Below are 22,380 nucleotides of genomic sequence, written 5' to 3'. Positions count from 1 at the left end.
AATAAAAGCTTGGAAAAAAAAAAAAAAAGGAATCCCATGCTCTACCAACTGAGCCAGCCAGGCGCCTTGCCGTTCTCTAATTTTTTTCCAATATTTTTATTGTGGTAAAGCACACATAATGTAAAATTTAGTACCTTGACCATTTGGAAGTGTACAGTTCAGCAGTATTAGGTACGTTCACACTGTTGTGCAACCCCCACCACCATCTACCTCCAGGGCTCTCTTCTTGCAGAACTGAAACTCTGTCTCCATTAACCAACTCCCCAATTAAAAAAAAAAAATTCTTTATTGTTGATATTTGAGAGTTCTTGATTTATTCTAGATAGAAGGCCTTTGTCAAATACAGGATTTGCAAATATTTTCTCCCAGACTGTAGCTTGTCTTCTGATCCCCTTTTGCGTCTTCTGCAGAGTGGTAGCTCTTAATTTTGATTAAATCTAACTTAATGCATTTTTCTGGAATGGGTCATGCTTTGGTGTCGTGTCTAATAACTTCACCAAGGCCTTGATCCTGATGATTTTCTGCTATGTTTGCTTTCAAAAATTTTTTTTTAAGTTTTTATTTATTTGACAGAGAGAGACAGCGAGAGAGGAAACAAGCAGGGGGGAGCTGGAGAGGGAGAAGCATGGGGGAGCTAGAGAGGGAGAAGCATGGGGGAGCTAGAGAGGGAGAAGCAGGCTGTCCTTCCCATCCCATGATGCTGGAATCATGACCTGAGCCGAAGGCAGGCTTAACAAATGAACCACCCAGGCGCCCCTCTTTCAAAGGTTTTCTAATATTACATCTTAAATTCAAATCTTTAATCCATTTTGATTTCATTTTTATAAGGTGTGAGGTTTCAGCAAACCAGGAACATAGAAGGGAACTTCCTTCGATGTATAAAGGACATCTGTGAAAAACCTATGAGTAATAGCATATTTAATGGTGAACAACTGAATGCTTTCACTGTAAGATCACGTAGAAGGCAAGGTCACTAATTTCCTCAACAGCATTCTGAATATTCTATCTAGAGAAATTAGGCTAAAAAAAAATAGTATACAGATTAGAAGTGGAAGAAGTAAAACTGTCTCTAGTCACAGAGAATATGATGGACTATGTAAAAATTTCTAAGGAATCTACAAAAAGTTAAATAATATCTGAGCTTGGCAAGGTAGCAGGATGTCTCAGTAACAACAAAATAACTGTACTTATATGCACATGCAGGGAACCACTGCAAGTGATAATTCGGGAGGCAGTATCATTTACATCATGTAAATGAACATGAAAAACCTAAGGATAAAATTTAGTTGACATATGTCAGTCCTGTATGTTGAAAAAGGCAAAACACTGATGAGAGAAACGAGAGAAGTCTAAATAAAGATATAAACTGTGCCCCTGGATCAGAACACTCAATATTATTAAGATATCTATTCTCTCTGAGTTGATATATAGTGTAAACACAAGGCCAATCAGGATCCCAGTAGCCTTTGGTAGAAATTGACAAGTTGATGCTAAAATGTATATGGAAATTTAAAAAGATCTAGAACTGGGGCGCCTGGGTGGCTCAGTTGGTTAAGCAACTGCCTTTGGCTCAGGTCATGATCCCAGGGTCCTGGGATCGAGTCCCACATCGGGCTCCTGGCTCAGCAGGGAGCCTGCTTCTCCCTCTGACCCTCTCCCCTCTCATGCTGTTTCTCTCTCTCAAATAAATAAATAAATAAATAAAATCTTTAAAAAATATAAAAGATCTAGAATTGCCAGAATAATTTAAAAACCTGATATGCCAACAGCCTCTGTTTTCGAGACTTAAAAAAACTACAATCATCAATATAGTGTGGTATAGGCAGAAGTATAGAAAAATGGATCAGTGGACCAACAGAGTTCAGAAAGCAACTAGTTAATCTATGGTAAACTGGTTTTTATTTATTTCTTATTTTTTTATTTTTTATTTATTTGACAGAGAGAGACACAGTGAGAGAGGGAACACAAGCAGGGGGAGTGGGAGAGGGAGAAGCAGGCTTCCTGCCGAGCAGGGAGCCCGATGTGGGGCTTGATCCCAGGACCCTGGGACCATGACCTGAGCCGAAGGCAGACGCTTAACGACTGAGCCACCCAGGCACCCCCTGGTAAACTGGTTTTTAAACAAAAATGCCAAAATAATTCAGTGGAAAAAGAATAACCCTTTCAAGAGATGGTACAGGAACAACTGGGTTAATCTGTTTGTTAAAAGAATGAACCTTGACTCTTACGTGATACCATCTCTATAAATTTTGAAAAGATAATAGACCTAAATGTAAGGGGTAATACTATCATACCTACAGAAGAAAACAAGGATTCACAATCTATGTGTAGCAGAAATTTCCTAGATAGAATACAAGAGCTCTAGCTGTAAAAGAAAAACTTTCATAATTTATAGACTTCATGAAAATTCAAAACTTTGGCTTTTAAAAAGATGCAAAATTTCATTTAAAAGTGCAGAGAGGAGTAACAGACTGAGGTAAATATTTGCAGTACATGTCTGTTAATAATGGACTTGTGCCCAGATTATATATATATTCTTACAACTCAAAATCAAGAAGATTAACAACCCAATTTAAAAATGGGCAGAGTCGGGGTGCTTGGGTGGCTCAGTCGGTTAAGTGTCCGACTCTTGATCTCAGCTCAGATCTTGATCTCAGGGTCATGAGTCCAAGCCCCAGGTTGCACTCCATGCTGGGCCTGGAGTCTGCTTAAAAAATGGGCAAAATCCTTCATCAGATACTTCAGTGGGAATATATACATATATCCAGTAGTACATGAGAAGATGCTCAACAACATTAGCTGTCAGGAAAATGCACAGTAAAGCCACATTGACCAAATAAATAATGATCCCAGAAACAGATCTATATACTTATAGAAGTTTGCTTTATGACAGAAATGGTACATCAAAACAGTAGGGAGAAGATGTTCTGTGTTACATAAATTAATATTCTTTTGGATTAATCTTTATGCCCAGGCCTGTCCTCTGCCCCAAGTGAGGAGTACAGAAGAGGAAACCATCATGTTGTCCTGGAGTGGCTCTCAGCAGAGGTGAGAATGCACGATCCACTGGAAACTGTTCAGGGTCAGTGGGTCTAACCTGATCAAAACCCATCATTCCCCTGGACAGCTGTGGGGCCTGTAGGTAGAGGACAGAGAGAGAGATCAGGGGAGGAAGGAAGAGAAAGAATGTTATTTCTCCTGGCCTCCAAACACAGGTTCTCCACCAGGGGAACACCCTGCTCCCCATTGTCTATATCTAGGGATGTCTGAGAAAATACAGTAGTACTTGCCTTTTTTCTTCTTCCACACTTATTGTGGATTTTAGCTGGTGTTTAGTGGGGAGGGAAAATAGATGCTAAGTGTTTCTATAATCAATAGGACAGTCACACATGGTAAAGAAGTATCCCACCTAAAGGCCACTGGCCCTCCTACTGAGAAACAGGAAATCTCCATGATACAGTTTGGTGCTTAAAGAACCCTGTATCACTATAAAAGCCCATGAAAAAGATAAGTACTCAGATGCTTTATGTGGATCCTCATGGAGACTCCTTCTGGCTATGCCGGGCGTCAGCCAGCAAAATCCTGGTGATAATCAGAAACATGGCAGCGAGACCCAGTTGGATGAGGTTAACCTTGGTGTAATCCCCCAATGTGGTACCTGGGAAAACAGAGAGAGAATGAGGTCATCACTGATATCCCTTCTTCTCAAATGAATCTACCAGCTGTGACTCTCACACACCCACTTGTGTTTCCTGGCGTGGTCACCTACCTGTATCTTCACTGAAGTTTTATTCATTGAAAATATAGGCTTTCAAGAGGGCTATAGTGGTCCTTCTTTTGCCTTCTTTTCTTTATATTCTCTCTGCCTCATCTCTGTTTCTTCATTTATTTGCTCTTTATTTCATTTCCACCTTCCCACTCTTCCTTTCTCCCTCCATAGATTAGGAATTAGTCTTAGGAGCACACAAAAAGACTTAGAGGGCTTTTAGTGGTTTCCTAGGGCTGCTGTAACAAAGTCCCACAAACTGGGTGACTTAACATAACAGAAATGTATTATCTCACAGTCTGGAGGTTAGAAGTCTGAAGTCAGGGTGTTGACAGGGCAATACTTTCTCCAAAGACTCTAGGGAAAGATCCTTCTCATCCTTCTCTCTTTGCATCTTGCAGCTTCTGGAAGCTCCAAGCCTTCTTTGGCTTGTGACAGCATCACTCCAGAATCTCTGCCTCTGTTGTCACATAGCTGTCTTTCTTCTGTGTGTCTCTGTGTCTTTACTCTTCATCTTTTATGGACACCAGTCATATTGAGTAAGAGTCTTCCCTAATCCACTATGACTTCATGTGAACTTAAATGATTATCTGCAAAGACCAAGTAATGCTATTACCAAATAAGATCACATTCACACATACCAGGAGTTAGGAGGACTCAAGCATACCTTCTGGGGGGCAAAAATCAACCTATTACAGCATCAACAGAGTACTGAAATCTAGTAGCTGGCCCAGTATCCTCCTCAGAGCACAAAACTCAATTTCATACAGGGAGTGAACTCAGGAATTTTGGAATTCAGCAGCTAAGCATCTGGGTCATGGTGTATTTCAGCTGCATCTAAGAAGAGCTTGAGACTGGCAGTGGCTCTGATTCCTAATGAGGAGCCTGTGCATGTGTCATCCCTCTCAATAGAGCTGGGCATAGCTATTGCATATAAACAGGGAATGTCTCACCCCATGCATCCCATTTACTGTAGACTCCATCTCTAAATTCAGCAGTAACAGTATTCCCTGAGGCAAGGTCCATGGAGAGAAATTTGTAATGATGCCACCAACTTTAGAAAGCCCCCTCCACCTCTCAGTACTGACCATACAGACCTTTATTTCTAATTATAAAATATTCACTGACTATGGGAAGAATCAGTAAGACAAAAAGGAAGTTATAAACTGAGAAATTAGTGTGTAGCATCCAGGGAAGCAGAATTATAGTAGGACCCAAAAGATAATTTTATTTATTTTTAAAGATTTTATATATTAGAGAGAGAGAGAGAAAGCATGAGCTGGGGGAGGGGCAGATGGAGAGGGAGAGGCAGACTCCCCACTGAGCAGAGAGTCCGATGTCAGCCTCAATCCTGGGACCCTAGGATCATGACCTGAGCTGAAGGCAGATGCTTAACTGACTGAGCCACCCAGGCGCCCTGAAACAAACGATAATTTTAGAAGGCAACAAGTAGTATGGGCCAGGATATACAAGTATGTACTGCATCCATGACAGAAAAGCAGTCTGCTGGGGAAACACCACATTTGGAGAACAAGATAGAGTCATCGAGAATGAAAGTCACTCATACCAAGATAAACCAAAATTGTAATAGCTGCAGACAACAGTAGAAGGAATTCTGCTGGTGACTAGCTTAGTAATTTTAAAGAATGACATGAGAAATCATCCAAGAATGCAAAATAGAAAAGGCAAAGAAATGGAAATTACAAGAGACATAAAAAGAACATAATGGGCATGATAGAGAAACGAGAATCAGAGACTAACAGAACACTCCCTGATTAAAAAAAAAAATCTGGCGCCTGGGTGGCTCAGTCCCTAAGTCTCTGCCTCCAGCTCAGGTCATGATCCCAGGGTCCTGGGATGGAGCCCCACATAAGGCTCCTTGCTCAGCGGGAGGCCTGCTTCTCCCTCTCCCACTACCCCTACTTGTGTTCCCTCTCTTGCTGTCTCTCTTTGTGTCAAATAAAAATCTTAAAATAAATCTTTCTTAACATCATGTAAAACCTTACCTGTTACCAGGATTTCAAGGCGGTTACTGGGGTGTGAGGCCAAGAAAGGAGCCTTTCGTAGTTGACACAGCTGTAGTTTCCAGTGTCATTGTCTGTCACATTCTGAAGGGAGAAGTCTGCTCTTCCTTCAGGTCTCTGGTGCTGTACCTGCTTTCTAGTACTTGTTTTCAGGAGAAGAAACATTACATCTTCAAGCATATTGTCTGGCCTGTAGGACTGCAGAGCCACATTTCTTCCGGGGTTCATCTTATGCCTTCCGAGGGCCTGGAGAGAAAGTTTGGGCTAACTTCCTGTCAGAGAAGGTCACTTCCTGTAAAGAAAGGTCACTTCCTGTCAGAGAAGGTCACTTCCGGTATCGGAAGATCGCTACCGTTAACAGAAGGTCACTTCCGGTAGCAGAATGTCGGAGGTAGCCTGGTTTCTCTTCTTCCCTTGGCCTTCTGGAAGGCAGCTCTCACCTATCTTGGCCCTCTTTCAATACCAAGGCAGGGATATGACTCCCACGAAGGCGTGGATTCAACCAGCTGATTCCAGATTATTCTATTTTTCTCAGTTGGGGGCATGGAGGGTGAGAGCTCCTCATCTCCCAGGCTTCTTTTAGTTCTGCCTCATTCTCTGTGCCAAGGAAGACTGTATTTGATGCCAAAAGTCATCCTAAAGTACCCCCACCTCACCTGTAACCACCAATAGAGAAGTATCACTGGCTGGAGAGCTTCTGAAAGGGGCCTTTTCCATGGAGTATTTGCAGGTGTACTTCCCAGCATCAGTGACTCAGGTTAAAGAGGTAGATTTTAACCTGGATCTCTGTAGAACTGGTTAGCGGCATGGGATCCAAGAGTGGCTTTCCTTCCTTTCTGAAAACAAATTTTACCTTCCTGATAAGAGTAGAGCACATCAGAATCACATTACTCTTGGGAGATACCATCCAACTGGGGAAGGCACTGAGAGAAGGCTTGGAAAGCAACCCTGGAAAGAAGTAGAGCTCAGGTCAGAGGACATACTCACCTGACATTCCATTTAGAGGAGAAGGAAAGGATGGGGAATTTGGGATGAAAAAACAAGTAACATTTAAATAAGAAAAAAAAAAACACCAACTATTGTGTCTCTTTGGCCAACACACAACCCTGTAAAGGAATCACCCATGAGATACAAGCCATTATTGAGGGAGAAGATTCCTGGTCACTTTATGCCAGATGGCCTTGTGTAATGGCAGGAGTTGGCTAGAGTCAGACCCAGTCACTAGGCTTCCCCATGGTTACTCCTCCTCTCTCAGGTGGAGCAATTTAGAACATGTAACACAGGCTGTAGAAGAAATGGCTAGATTAAATGCAGTTTGGGATAGAGGATGGTAATAGTATGATTTGTGGAGTATCTGTGTGGGGTGGATACTTTTGCCTGAGTGCTAAGATCTCCTGGAAATTTATATCATATATATGAATATTATTGTAATAAGGATATTACGTTAACAAGGAGAAGTAGGAGTTTAGGTGTGTGTTTCTAAGAACAGAAATTTCATTTCTTTCTCCTGTATGGAGGAACAGTTTGGTGTTTCAGGGGGAAGGTGAGAAGTTACTGGGACTTTTAGGTGCAAACAGATGCAAACATGAAAATTAAAACTGCGGTCTGAGAAAATGGAAGGTAGTGGACGTGTGCCAAGGTATGTGAAGGAATGCTATTGCAAAGTCAGAGGATCCCAGGAAATGGAGGAAGGACAAGTGTGGAGACAGCAGAGGCCTGTGGGCACGTGAATCCACTTGGAAGCTGCACATGGGAAGCAGCATTGACCCCCACTTCTGGACGGAGCCTGGTCCCTGTGCATCAAAGCCCTGGGGGCCTGGACCTTTGTCCCTCCTGCCTAGTCCCTGCAGAATGGGTGGAGCTCCCAGGACAGACACGTGCCACCTCAGATGTTGCTGAAAGTAGGTAAAGGGTAGAAGACCTACATCAACTTCATGTAACGGCACAGAGCAGAGTGAGCAGAGTTAGTGATGAGATGAGATTTCCTATGGGAGCAAGTGTGATGTTGTAGAGTCAGAGAATATGAAGGTACTTTAAGCTGTCTATAGTTGTTGGAAAATCAGAGCAAAGGGAGGAATTGAGGTGTGAGAACCCAGCTTAGCCTATAAATTAAACTTAGTTAAGAAAGAAATATCATAAAGCATCATGAAATGATTTTAAGTGAATTCCTCCTAGAACTTAATGCCCTCAATGTGCCATCTCCCAGCTAAGGACCACACAGCGTTCTGAAACATTTAGACCTCTTCAGTTCCTGCCTCAACACCTGCCCTCACTCACCCCTGCAGACACTGCTGGGGTGGGGGGGACCAGGACCCTCTTACCTGCCTCTTGAGTGGGGTGTCCCTTTGAGGCTTGAGGGCTTCACCCAGCGTGGTTTGAAGAACATGTTGGTTGGACACACTTGACCACCTGGCTTCTGATCTAACTGGCATCTCGTGCCAACTCTGCACATCACCTATACAGTGATAAGAGGAGACCATTCTCAGAAGTCTTTTTTTTTTTTAAAGATTTTATTTATTTATTTGAGAGACAGAGAGAATGAGAGAGAAAGCACATGAGATGGGGGGAGGGTCAGAGGGAGAAGCAGACTCCCTGCTGAGCAGGGAGCCCGATGCGGGACTCGATCCAGGGACTCCAGGATCATGACCTGAGCCGAAGGCAGTCGCTTAACCAACTGAGCCACCCAGGCGCCCCCATTCTCAGAAGTCTTATCTCACAAGGGGTGGGTGCCTTGGAGCCTGATAACAGGGGCACACATTCTGCCAAGGACGGAAGAGAGCAGGGACCTGCATTCTTCAGTGACAGATGATGGAGAGTTCTGCATGAGCGATTTCCAGCAGAAATAGCACCTGAGCCAGGGAGGGGGGTTGAGAGAAGGATTCATTCCCCCATGGAAATAACAGTAATCTTCCTATGCATACGCAGTCTCTCATCACTGTGATGGCCCTGCAGATGGCCATAATTATCCTCATTGTATGAATAAGGAAATCAAGCCCCAGCACCATGTGATGTATTTCAAATACAATCGACCAGCATATGCAGGAGTGGAGACTCCAGAACATACACCTGATTCACTCCTCTCCTGGAAACACAATCAGAAGACCTAAGAATGGAATCCTTTTCATTTTCCCAAGGTGGAGGTCTGATGTAAAGAGAGCCCTATAGACTATCCTAGAGTCTAGGGGTCAGAGAAATGTGGTAAGAATTCAGATCTAGGGATGCCTGGGTGGCTCAGTCGGTTAAGCGGCTGCCTTTGGCTCAGGTCATGATCCCAGGGTCCTGGGATCGAGTTCCACATTGGGCTCCTTGCTCCGCGGGGAGCCTGCGTCTCCCTCTGCCTCTGCCTCTCCCCCTGCTTGTGCTCTGTCTGTCTCTGACCAATAAATAAATAAAATCTTAAAAAAAAAAAAAGAATTCAGATCTAGTCATGGTGCCCAAAAACAAGCTGAAAACCACACACTGTCCTTGTCTGAGGAAACTAGGGTTTTTGGCACCTGCAAATAAACATCCTGAGCTGTACCCCATTCCACACCCAGGAAATTTTAAACAACTTTATGAAGATGTAATTCACATGGCTGCCATATAGTTCACCTATTTACTATGTACAATTCATTGGCTTTCCTATATTCACAGATATGTGCAAACCTCACACAGTCAAATTTAAAACACTTTCATGACTTCAAAATGACACCCCATTACTCTTCAACTTTTGTTGCATTTCCCCACCTCCACCGTCTCCAGCCCTAAACAACCACTAAGCTACTTTCTCTGTGGGTTTCCCTATTCTGGACTTTCATATGAATGGAATCGTGTAGAATGTGGTCTTTTGTGGCTGGTCTTTCACTTGCCATGATGAGCGGCTCCTCTTTTATGCTTTAGAATTTCCCCTACTCAGCATCTGTTCAGTCACCCCAAGGACATTTCTATTTTGGAGATGCCATACTTGTATCCATTTTAGTTTCCTGTTAGAACCCAGTGGAAACAGTCATGACTTTAGAGGCAGACAGGCTGGGCTTGCATTTTGACTATTCTGCTCATTCTCTGTGTGGCCCTGAGCAGGAACCCTCAGCTGTCAATCTCAGGGTACTCATTTAACCCTGTGGGCCTAATTCCCACCATGCGGACTGTTTGCAAGGGTCAGAGTGGTATTTCCCACAGGTTGGAATATGAACCACAGGTGCTCAAGGAGATGATTTTAGGCAACACAGTGACACAGTATCCTATAGCTTTGATCACAGCATCAAAAAGTTATTACCCTTTCAATCAAACCCTTCTGATTACATCAAGGAGAGATCATTTATGGCATACTTTAGAACAACTTTATCTCTGGCTCATTGCCCTTTATAGCTAGGAAGTGGTCAGCCATGGGCTCAGAAACCTGAAAAGAGCATAAGGCTAAAATGTCCTAACATTTTCTGCCTTTCCATAGTATTATATATTTGTATTAATTCTCCTTTATCAGGGAGGTGACACTACATTATTAAACTATTGCTAAGTAGTTTCCATTTTCAAATAAATACCTTTATTTAAAGAAAAATATTGACTCACTGTCAGTAAATTATTAAGTAAAGGTGGTGTAGGCATAGCATACCATCACAAATGTGAATGTACATATTTGAATATTGGCAAAAACTTGAGTGGTGGATGGATGTAAAGCCTCCAGCATGGGTCCTGATGTGTGTGAAGCAATCAGTAAATATAAATTGACGTTATTTCTTTGGTATTCTTCATATCTCTTAATCTGTCAGTCCACCCTCATCTGGAACCCCAGCACACCATCCTAAGGAACTTACCAAAGCAGAGGAAGGAAAGGAGTTCCAGGGTCATACTGGCCCTGCAGCCTGCTCTAAGGTTCCCTCTTCAGCTTTGCAACCATGGGATGGAGGGAAGCTCAGTGTGGGCAGTGACCTCTTTCCTCCAGCCTTTCCCTTCTTTCCTCTCACATGACCCACAGGTTTTGTGTCACACCTACATTCAGGAAATGAAAATAATATGACATAAAACATTCAGAAAATGACAGAATTTTAAAGATGGAGAACAAGCCAGTGGTTGCAGTGGTGTTGGGGAGAGAGGTTGGGTGTGACAGTAAGGCACACCGTAAGGAACATCTTAATGGTGATAGACTACACCAGTATGTTGATTATACCAGTGGCCAGATGAATCTAAATGTGATAAAATGATACAGAACCCTACACACTGTACTAGGGTCAACTTTTTGGTTTTGATATTGTGATGGACATACAATGGAACCACTGGAGAAACTGGATGCAGGGTGCAAGTATCTATATTGAGTTTGCAACTTCCTGTGAATCGAATGATTTCAGAATAAAAGTAGGATCTGATTGAAGAGGAAACACAGTCTAAAGTAGACATGGGCAGTCACACATTAGGGAGCAGGAACATCATGAAGGCTCTTCCATACATGGCCAAGGCAGATACTGCAGCAAGAAGTGGTTATAGACTGAGCAGCTGGTGTCTGTCTGATGTGCCACCCATAAGTCCAGAGTTCTGTCCATTTTGACCACTCTTGACCAAGTAGCAATGAAAGGGGTCTATTGTCAGGAGGAACCATGAGTTTTACTACTCATTACTACTCTACTCTGATCAGAACTGGGTTTTTGTAAGTGTATTTCCCGGGTTATAAGAGAGGAGATAACAGTTCTAGAATAAGAATGAGTATTTGTGAAAAAGAACAGGATTATTAACAAACAACAGATCTTGAAAATGAAAATATTGGAGGATAACACTTTACACCTGCACCAGAAGATGAAGACCCATTGGGTGCACCTCAGGAGCAACTTGATGCTGTGAAACTGAGAGGAAGTCTCCCCAAATTAGATAAAATGTTGGGACTATGTGAAATAAAATTTAAGACATGTGTGATAAATACAGAAATTTAAATACTTGACTAATTGCTGGTCCAGAAGCACAAAATAGAGAACGGGGAGAAGTCGATAATAAATATGCAGGAAGCAATGTTTTCCCCACTTTTCAATGGAACAACAGTTCCTACAGAAGTTACTACACAGGTTACCCAGCCTGACTCTGAAGCTTTAAGTATTTTTTCAAGTCATCCAAATTTATTAGGTGTGTCTTTATTCTCCAGCCTGTCCTCTGCCCCAGGTGAAGCTACAGCAGGAGAGAAGCCATCTCTTGTCCTCAAGTGGTTCTTCATAGAGCTAAGAATGCAGGTTCCATGGGACTGTTAAGAATCAGCAGGGCTGGGGCGCCTGGGTGGCTCAGTTGGTTAAGCGACTGCCTTCGGCTCAGGTCATGATCCTGGAGTCCCGGGATCGAGTCCCACATCGGGCTCCCTGCTCAGCAGGGAGTCTGCTTCTCCCTCTGACCCTACCCCCTCTTGGGCTCTCTCTCTCTCTCTCACTCTCTCTCTCTCTCAAATAAATAAATAAAATCTTTAAAAAAAAAAAAAAAGAATCAGCAGGGCTCTCCACCGACATTCATCCTTCCCTGGGCAGCCAGGGGCATGTGGGTAGTACAGACCTGAGGTCAGGAGAGGGAGGAAGATGAATATTATTTCCCTGCCCTCCTAACACAAGCTCTCCACCAAGGCAACACCACCCCACTCCCATCCTCCATATCTAGGGGTCCTGGAAAAAGTACAGTAGTACTTGCTTGTTATCTTCTTCCACAATGACTGGGGCTTCAACTGCTCTTTAATGGGAAAGAGGAACGGTGCTAAATGTTCCCACAATGAACAGGACAGTCCCATATGGTGAAGAAATATCCCACCAAAAAGCCATCTGTGTGCATGTTGAGAAACACAAAAAGTCCCATGGTAGAGTTTGGTGTTTAGAGAACCCCGTGTCACTACACCAGCCCATGAACAAGAGAGGCGCTCAGCTGTTTCATGTCGATCCACGTGGAGACTCCTTCTGGCTGCACCAGGCTTCCACCATGAGAGCCCCCATGATCACCACAATTATGGCAGCCAGACCCAGTCGGATGAGGTTGCCCATGATGTAATCCCCCGACGTGGCATCTGGGGGAGCTGAAAGAGAGAAGAGGGTGAGCACCAGCTGGAAAGGAGCATCCCTCCTTCTCACGCGGATCTGCCCAACGTGACTCTCCTGCACCTGCTTGTGTTTCCTGGACAGAGGTCAGCTGTACCTTCACTGACGTTGTAATCACTCAAAACACACGTGACATTTCCTGAGAGTTGTAGTGGGTCTTCCTTTGTCTCCTTTCTATTCGTTCTGCCGTACCGCTCTTCCTTCATTTCTTTGCTCTTCATCTCATTTCCTGCCTCCCACACTGCCCTTTCCCCCTTCTCCTTCCTTGTAGTAGGAATCAGGCTTAGGAGCAACCCCAAAACCCAAAGGTGCTGCACGGAGAATGAAAGTAGTTCAGGGCTCCGTCTGCTCCCCTCCTCAGAGCAAAGGCTTAGTGCAGCCAGTGAGCTCAAGAAAATTCAAGCTTAGTAGCTGAGCATCGGAACCACCAGGCATTTCATTTCAGCTTCACCCAAGAAGAGTTAGGGCTCACCACTGGCCCTGACTCCTAGACAGAAACTGTACTTGAATCTTCCAGCTCACACGTGCCATGAGTGCAGAGTTCATGTCTGAAGACATCAGCAACAATGCTCCCTGGAGACATAGTCCACGGGGAGAGACATGTGATGACCCCACCAAGCCCAGGATGCCCTCTGCATCCCTCAGCAGCCCCCGCCCGGACCTTGCTTTCCAACTACAGAACGTTCGCTAACCATAACACACACGCAAACATTTACACCACCGAGGAGCAGGGTGTAGCATCCAATGAAGCAAGAAGATCAGTTTAGAAGATACCACGTCTATGCCAGAAAAGTGGGCGGCTGGGGGAGCACCGTGTTCTAAGAGTGAGAAAGGTACCGCCATGAAGTTGCCATCAGCAGGATGTCCCACAACTCTAAGTGACGCCCAGGGTGGCAGAAGGGGCTCTGGTGGTGGCGGGATGGATCGTTTGGAAGAACAGCCTGAGACATTCTCCAAGAATGCAAAGCAACAAACACCAAAGACTAGAAACTAGGAAAGGAGAGATTAAAAAGGAGATGCTCGGGAAAGTGAAGGAGAAACAGGAATCAGAAAGTAACAGAAGAAATGCTCGCCAGTTTAAAAAAAAAAAAGACTCACACCTTAAACTAATACAGTGTTATAAGTCGGTTATAGGTCAACAAAACAGGAGAAAGAAAATAAATAGCCAAAATAAAAACAAACTCATGAATTAATTAATTAAATTTTTAAAACGTCCTAAGAATCATGCAAAACTTCACCTGTCACCCGGATCTCAAGATGATCACTAGGCTGTGAGGTCAGGAAGGGAGGCCTCATCAGAAAGTACACACAGCTGTAGTTCCCGGCATCACTGACTGTCACAGTCTGGAGGGAGAAGTCCGTCTCCTTCCCTGCAGGACTCTGGACCCGTATGGGCTCTGCTGCCCCCGCCTTCAGTAGAGCGAACATTACAGGCGCGAAAATATTGTCTGGCCTCTGGCACTGCAGGGTCACGGTGTCTCCTGCGGTCACCTCACCCCTTTGGTGGGCTTGGAGGGAAGGTTTTGTTAAATCTCCTGGAAGAGAAGGAGGGCTCCACGGTCATGGGGAGAAGCCCGGGGTCCCCCACCCTCCCTTGTTCTCCTGGCAGGGGTTCCCGCCAAGTGGGCGAAAATGACAGATCCCTGGTCTCACCCTCTTTCCACTCTGACTGTGGGAAGATTTCCCCAACAAGCCCTGGATGAAGCTGAGCCAGGTCATTCTGTTCTGTGTTTCTCCATCTCCCCTCGTTCCCTCCCTCCCTCGGGCTCCTCCCGCACACCTGTCCCTGCAAGACCCTATGTCCCTCCGAGGCACCTCCTCACCTGTCACCAGCAGTAGGAGGACGTCACTGGGCCGCGAACTTACGTACGGGCTCCCTAGTCTGTAGTACTCACAGCTGTACTCTCCAGCATTGTCGGTTTTTAGGTCAGTGAGGTGAAATTCAGCCAGGCCCTCTGTGGAAGCCTGTGATTGCACGGACTGCAGTGGAACTTTTCCCTTTCTGAGAACAAAGTTGACATTCTTGGTAGACGTTTGGCACTGCAGTGTCACATTACTCTTGTGAGGCACCACCGAGCTGGGCCAGGCCCTGAGGGAGGGCTTGGGAAGGGACTCTGGAAGGAAGCAGATTTGGGGACAGGATTTGGTGCCCTCGTCTGCTGTCAGGAAGCCCCTTGAAGGAAAGAGACAGGACACGGGGACTTTGGAGTGAAGGGGAGGGAGGGTCTGACTGAAGGAACTCACCGTCAGTTGTCCTGCTTCCTTGGCCGGCACACAGCCCTGCGGGAGAACCGTCCATGAGACCTGAGCATCCACCTGGAGCCCCGTCCTGAGGGGCCTCCCCGGGGGCTGCTGCTGAGCTCGGACCCTGGAGGTCATGCATCTGGGGCTTCTCATTTCCCCACACTGGACTGTGGCTGCAGCTGTGTTGTCGGCTCCTTCCCCACTCTCCCAGAAGGTCTCCTGTGCGGCTCACTCCTCCCACAGCCCCAGGACCTGTCCTGGTTCCGCAGATGTTTACAAGCCCCTCTCTTCTCAGCTTCTGTCCTGAACCACTCTCAGTCTTGCATTTCTGTCAAGCTGACGTTACCGTCTGTGGACCCCCCCACTTCACCCTGGGGGCAGGAACCATGAGCAAGATGTTGTGGGAGCACAGGACTTAAATGTGACCCTAACCCACCTCTGAAGTTATTTGAGACCCTGGGTGGACCCGAGGGTCTGCTGACAGTCTCGCCTGGGCCAGAAGAACCCTCCTGCTGAAGGCTGCTTGGTGCTTTGACTGACATAAACTAAGATAGATACCCTTAGTTTGTAATTAAGAGAGCTCAGAAGCTATGGACCTCATACCGTGGGAGACACAGGATGTCACTGCCTGTGAGCAGTCAAAGGCAGAGACTTTGTGAACAATCCCAGCATCCCCACTGTCTGTGCACGTCCTGGCACATAGTAGGACCTCAACAAATGCACACTGACCGGCTGACGAGATGCCCCGCGTAATCACAGCTCAGCTTTTATAAGGATGAGAAAAGATGCAACCTCACCCTAACTTCCCCATCTTCCTCCCACCAGGCCAGCTCCATTTCCAGACCTCACCAGGTCACCCATGTCCACTTGTGAGTCAGGATTGGCTCAAAGATGGAGCGAGCTCTCTCCCTGGACGAGGCTAGTTAAGTCAACCTCAGCCTTTAATCTGATGACTTTCTGATCCCATCTTTGCCATAATGTCTTTTCATCTTTTGGTGTTCCAACTAGGACAGAGGTTACTGCTTGGTCCTCTAAAACAAGCCTCAAAGAATCCACATGGATATCCCAGAAAGGGGAAAACCTACCTCCTCCCCTGTCCCACACATGGGTCCATCTGTAGGGTACCCCAACTCAGTTGTTCTCAACCTTGGCTTCACATTGCATTTTCCTAGGGGGCGGGGGCAGTTGAAGATCCCAGGGCACAGACCAAACCACAAAAGCCTTGAATCACAATCACTTGGGTTAGGGCTCAGGCACCAAACTTTTGAAATCTCCTGGGTGATACAAGTATTCATCTGAGTAACCAAACCTAGAAAAACATTTCTCAAGACTGTAGCATAGATATTTGAAATCTGGTGGCATAGAAAGAAACTTGCAAGTGATGATAGTGGTTATGTGCATCTCTGACCAACACAGACATCCTGCCATTATTACCCAAATGTGGTGGTTACAGCTTGCCTGAGTTCTAAGATCTCTTTAAAAATAACATCAAGCCTGTTTACAGAATTTATTGGAAGAGAGAGCTTGCTCTAATTCCACAGACTGATTGGATCTGTGTTTCTAAGAAATTTACTTTTTTTTTTTTTTGCCTGTGTGAAACAGTTTTGTGTCTTAGTAGTGAAAAGGGGGGAAGTTACCAGGCCCTTGTGCTAAAATTGCATAGGCCAATCAAAAATATTACACTCCATGTTTTGGAAAAGAAAAGTGATAAATAGCCAAAAGGTGAAAAGACCCAAGTGTCCACCAGAGGATACATGGATAGAGACCAGGTATGTGGTCTCTGTAGACAGGGGAATATTATTATTCCATAAAAAGGAATGGAGGGGCTCCTGGGTGGCTCAGTCGTTAGGCGTCTGCCTTCTGCTCACGTCATGATCCCAGGGTCCTGGGATCAAGTCCAGCATTGGACTCCCTGCTCCGCGGGGAGTCTGCTTCTCCCTCTGCCTGCATCTCCCCCCTGCTTGTGCTCACATGCTCTCTCTGACAAATAAATAAAATCTTTTTCTTTTTTTTAAGGAAAAGGTTAATCTCACTGACGTGAGGAAGATCAGGAACCTTCAAAAGGTGGAAACAAGCCAGGTGACCACCGACAGGTGGGTGGATAAACAAAACGTGATCCATATATAAGCAGAATAGTACTCAGCCATAAAAAGGAATGAAAATCTCATCCACGTGCCCAGGGAAGATCTCTGGAAGGGATGCTAAGTGGAATTAGTGCCTAACTCAGCCAGAGGAGAATGAATGATGCAAGGAATAATAAACATAAAAAGATCATTTTTGGAGCATGGACTGGCCACGCATGCTTGAACCTGGTTATGAAAGTAATTCTGAAAGACGAGGGAACTTGTAACTACGGACACACGTTCCCCAAGGCCCCACAAGGACTGTGTGCGGGAGCAGAGTTCTCAGAACTCAGTCCTGTGTTCTCTCTCAACACAAAGAGGTGTGTCTTCCCAAGGCAAGCCTCTGATGTTAGGGGTGCTCTAGGGAGGAGCCTGAAGTCTTGGGATCAGAGAACCATGGTGGTTAACAGGAAGACTAGTGCAGAGGGCCACGCGGAGGCGAGTCCTCCTTCCCTGACGTTTTGTGGATATCAAGCTTTGTTGGTTTCTGGAAACCAGTTCATTCTGAGGTACAATTCTAGCATTCTGAAGCACTCCTGTCTACCTCCTCAGGCTTTTTTCAACCCCAGAATCCTTTCAGACATGCCTAGAGTGCTCCATACGATGGACCCTGTGGATCTGTCCCTCTTAATTTAACATCGTGGCTGAGTGGAAGTGTTTTTGGAGCTCAGCAGTCTAGGTTGAGATTTGGCTTCCCTTTGAGATTGGCACAGGTGGTAAACCTGTGCAGTCTGAGGCAAATCTCTTCACTTTGCAGACTCAAATTCGATTCCTCATCTATAAAAGTGGACCTCATTCTCCCTTGCAGGTTTTTTTTTTTTTTTTTGGGGGGGGTGGATCAGAGTGGTATTTCCCAAATGTGGAATACATCCCATCTGTGTTATGTGTGATGATTTTAGGTGGAAGAAAAGACAATCAAAACACGACATGGGGGCACCTGGGTGGCACAGTTAAGCATCAGATTTGGCTCAGATCGTGATCTCAGGGTTGTGGAATCGAGGCCTGTGTGGCGCTCTGTGCTCAGGGTGGAGTCCGCTTGAGATTCTCTCTCTCTCTCTCTCTCTCCTTCCCCCTCTCCCCTCCACTCTTGCGCACGTGCACAAGCACACTCACTGTCCCTCAAATAAATAAATCTTTTTTACAAAAGCACTACATGATCTCATGCAGTAAGCACTGCTGTAGAGTTTCTCATTATGTCACCAAGAAAGCTTATTGAAGCTAGTCTCTGATGTATGTGGATTGTGGCTAATTACCTTTATTTTATTTTATTTTAAGATATTATTTATTTGTCAGAGAGAGAGAGAGTACAAGCAGGGGGAGTGAGAGAGGGAGAAGCAGGCTCCCTGCTGAGCAGGACTCAATCCCAGGACCCTGGGATCATGATCTGAGCCGAAGGCAGACACTTAACCGGCTGAGCCACCCAGGCGCCCCGTGGCTAATTGCCTTTATAGCAAAGAACTAGCAGGTCTCAGGCTCAGAAGCTTGATGGGGACCAGTGTATAGTTACAATATTCTAACATTGTCTCCTTATCACTGCATTTACTTTATAGTTCTTGTATTTGACCTGGGTTTTTATTCATAATGTGGAGAGTTTGTATTGTAAGCACTTTTCTTTAAGCAAAAAAAGCTGAGTCTATATTAAAAGCAAAACCCATTAAGCCAATAAAGTATAGGTAGAAGAGGCATTCAGCAGAAATAAAAAACTCGGAACAAGAGTAATTGAAATTTCCAAAGCATTGGTTTAGAGGTAACGTATGCATTGTACTCAGTGAGATTTCTGATACATAGTATGCGCTCGTTAAACCAAAGCCAATGTTTTGTTTTCTCTTTCCATCCCAGTCCAAACCTCTTACCAATTCTGTTGCTTTCTATGGTCCCACCATGTTGCCCCGGGACACTTACTGAGACAGAGGAGTGACAGTAGCTTGGGTATCATGGCAGCATGTCACTGTCAGCCTCTCCAACACCTTTCTTGGGTTGTACCATCTGCAGGTGAGCGAGGAACTGGGGTGGCCACAGCCTTGCCCTGTATCTAGAGTGTGGGAAGTAACGATTTTTCTGACTTTTTAGTTCCTCCTTCCACACTGCATTCTGAAAACGTTGGTGCTGCTGATTGCAATATATTCCTTACACACTGAGCTTCAAAGGCTTGGCTCACAGAAAGTCCTCATCTGTCTCAGATTTCCAGCATCAAATGTGTGGACCCCCGCCCCCTCCAAATGCCTGAGGCTTGAGCCTGAAGGGTTCTTCCTAGGAGATGAAGGTACTTCACTGTTGAGAATATTGGAAAATCCTGGACAGACACTCAGGTTGCTAGACATTGCCCACTGTCTTTTTTCTTTTAGATTTTATTTATTTATTTGAGACAGCGAGCGAGTGAGCGAGAGAGAGCATGGGGGGGAGGGGCAGAGGAAGAGGGAGAAGCAGGCTCCCTGCTGACCCTGGGATCATGACCTGAGCCAAGGGCAGATGCTTCACCGACTGAACCACCCAGACACCCCAACATTGCCCATTGTCTTAAGAGCTAAGGACTACAGCCAAATAGTTCCTTTTTTTTTTTTTTTAAGTAAACTCTATGCCCATTTTGGGTCTCAAAACTCACAACCCCGAGATCAGGAGTTGCATGCTCTAACGACTAGCCAGCCAGACACCCCACCAAATAGTTCTTTTACTAACTGTGCCAGTGAGGTTCAATTGCTAAAGCAGACTTGTAGAACCCAAGTATTGTGTGTTGCAGGAGAAGAATACAATATAACAGCTGTCTGGCATTAAACTGAGAGTGTGTACCCCAGGCAAAAAGGATCTCTCTCCTTTCACACAACTTCCTAGATGGACTTTCTGTCTTGAGTCAGGAGTCACTCCCAAAGCCCCTCAGATTCAGGAAACCTAAAACAGATCCTTGGCTGGGGTTTCTTATTCCATGACGGGCATGTGGCAGAGCCCTCTGGAGGGTCATCATTCCCATGTTTACCAGTAAATAATGCTGAGAAGCTGGCACCAAGCTCTCCAGGACCGCTGGGACCCATGGTTACAGAGCAACACTATTAATCATTAGGTTTTATTGCACAAGCGGAGGTCAGTGTCCTGGGATACATTTTCATGTCAGCAGAATAGCTCAGACCAATTCCTGCTGGAACGAACCTCACAGCACCGTACTCGAATAACCATCATGCGTGGGCACAGCGCCAAGTTCTTCAGGATTTGTAGTGACTTTTGTGAAGCCACGGTCTCTATACCCAAAATCATTTTTGTCTCCTGGAAAAGCTGTGTGTGACTCACAGGCTCTTACTTAGCCAGGAAATGAAATTATCAGAAGGTCTGAAATGGGGGCGCCTGGGTGGCTCAGTCGTTAAGCGTCTGCCTTCGGCTCAGGTCATGATCCCAGGGTCCTGGGATCGAGCCCCGCATCGGGCTCCCTGCTCAGCTGGAAGTCTGCTTCTCCCTCTCCCCCCTTTCCCACTCCCTCTGCTTGTGTTCCCTCTCTCGCTGTCTCTCTCTCTGTCAAATAAATAAATAAAATCTTTAAAAAAAAAAAAGGTCTGAAATGGCAGCTTTCCATTCTTTTTCTCACTGCCCTCACTGATTTTGTCTCTAGGTAGGAAAATGTGTCTCTGCAACTTAAAAATGTAAATCCTGGTTTACCTACATTTTGACCAACTTGCTGAGTTCATGATGCAGGTGAACCAGTGTGCTTCCTGCCAAATCGTATTTGGTGAAATTCGGGCAGCAGGGGCAAATTAACGGGAAATATGTAAAGTGAGGGGCAGCAGGGCAGGTTCCCTTGTGCAAAGACGTAGAGGTGGGAGAGGCAGGTGCAGGAGTTGGAATTCAGCTCTGTCTCAGAAGCCCATTCCCTTTCCAGAAAACCATTTGAAGCTCCCCCAGCAATGGTGAAGATGCCTCCTTGTCTCAGGTTCTTTGTGTGGAAGGGTACACACGAGGGTTTCAGCATTTTGGTTATCTGTTGCTGTGTAACAACATTACCACAAATACAGCAGCTTCAACAACACACCTTCACTATCTCATAGTTTCTGGGTCCAGGAACCCAAGCACTGCTGAGCGGGATCCTCTGTGGGCTGCCGTCACCATATCAGCCAGGGCTGGGGTCTAATCTGAAGGTTCAGCTGGAGAAGGATCCACTTCCAAGCTGCAATGCAATTCTGACATGAACCACCAGAGTTAGCAGACTTCACAGGCTGAGGGTGCAGTGCCCACAAGACTGTCCTCACTGCAGACACTAGTTGCAGGCTCAGGTGTTCCCGAGTCACCTGCACCTCTGAACCAATGACCGAAAATGTTGGAGGGTCCTGCTACTCCTGTCAGGTTCATTAACTTGCTAGAAGCACTCAGAGGATTCAGGAAAGCACTATACTTATGATTATAGTTTTTATTATAAAGGATACAAATCAAGACCACCTAGATGAAGAGACACACAGGGGGGAGTCTGGGAGGGCCCCCAAAGCAAAGCTTCCTATATTCTCAGGATGTGTCACCAAGCAGGAAGCTCCCCAGATGTCCAGAGTTTTCATCAGACTTTCCTTACATAGGTGTGATTGATTGAATCATTGCCCACATGACTGACTCTGTCTCCAGCGCCCTCTCATCCCCAGAGATCAAGGCTGTAACCCTGTAATCACATGGTTGGTCTTTCTGGCATCACCAGCACCCAACCTGGGTCATCTTACTGACATAAACCCAGGTGTGGTACAAGGCACCCACCATGAATAACAAAGATGCTCCTGTTACTCAAGAGATTCCAAGCACTTAGGGATTACCTCCCCAGAGCCAAGGACAAAGATCAGCCAAATTCTTTTTTTTTAATTTAATTTTTTAATTTTTTATTTTTTTAAAGATTTTATTTATTTATTTGAGAGAGCGAGAATGAGAGAGAGAGAGAGCACATGAGATGGGGGAGGGTCAGAGGGAGAAGCAGACTCCCCGCTGAGCAGGGAGCCCGGTGCGGGACTCGATCCCGGGACTCCAGGATCATGACCCGAGCCAAAGGCAGTCGCTTAACCAACTGAGCCACCCAGGCGCCCCAAATTCTTTATTATATGACACAAGCCCACATGGTTGTTGGCAGAAGTCAATTCCTTACTGGCTGGAGACTATTCTCGGTTCCTTGCCAAGTGGGCTTCTCCAAAATGGGGAACTCACATCATCACGCAAGTGCACAATCATAGAAGGCAGGA

General features: G+C 45.5%; 2 protein-coding genes across 2 annotated transcripts in view; one reads left to right on the top strand and one right to left on the bottom strand.

Moving 5' to 3' along the window:
* Window positions 1–9,160, top strand: part of LOC112806676 (uncharacterized) — a 33,952-nt gene extending 24,792 nt beyond the window's left edge. The window contains exons 3-4 of the mRNA XM_073889068.1: window positions 2,975–3,048; window positions 8,716–9,160. Coding sequence (XP_073745169.1) covers window positions 2,975–3,048; window positions 8,716–8,731 — 90 coding nt within the window. The 3' untranslated portion in view covers window positions 8,732–9,160. The remainder of the gene's footprint in view (window positions 1–2,974; window positions 3,049–8,715) is intronic.
* A 3,192-nt stretch (window positions 9,161–12,352) lies between these two features.
* LOC112806493 (T-cell-interacting, activating receptor on myeloid cells protein 1-like) lies at window positions 12,353–15,203 on the bottom strand. Its single transcript, XM_073889057.1, has 4 exons — window positions 15,066–15,203; window positions 14,645–14,935; window positions 14,060–14,356; window positions 12,353–12,799 (listed from the first exon to the last, which is right to left on the bottom strand). The coding sequence occupies exons 1-4, from the start codon at window positions 15,118–15,120 to the stop codon at window positions 12,657–12,659; spliced, it is 786 nt and encodes a 261-aa protein (XP_073745158.1). The 5' UTR covers window positions 15,121–15,203; the 3' UTR covers window positions 12,353–12,656.
* Between the last annotated feature and the right edge of the window lie 7,177 nt (window positions 15,204–22,380).

Source organism: Callorhinus ursinus, unplaced genomic scaffold (assembly GCF_003265705.2).
Source record: "Callorhinus ursinus isolate GAN/ISIS: 27379988/994484 unplaced genomic scaffold, GSC_fseal_2.0 scaffold101, whole genome shotgun sequence".
Taxonomy (NCBI): domain Eukaryota; kingdom Metazoa; phylum Chordata; class Mammalia; order Carnivora; family Otariidae; genus Callorhinus; species Callorhinus ursinus.
The sequence above is the reverse complement of the archived record's forward strand: the minus strand, read 5'-3'. Positions and strand labels throughout refer to the sequence as shown.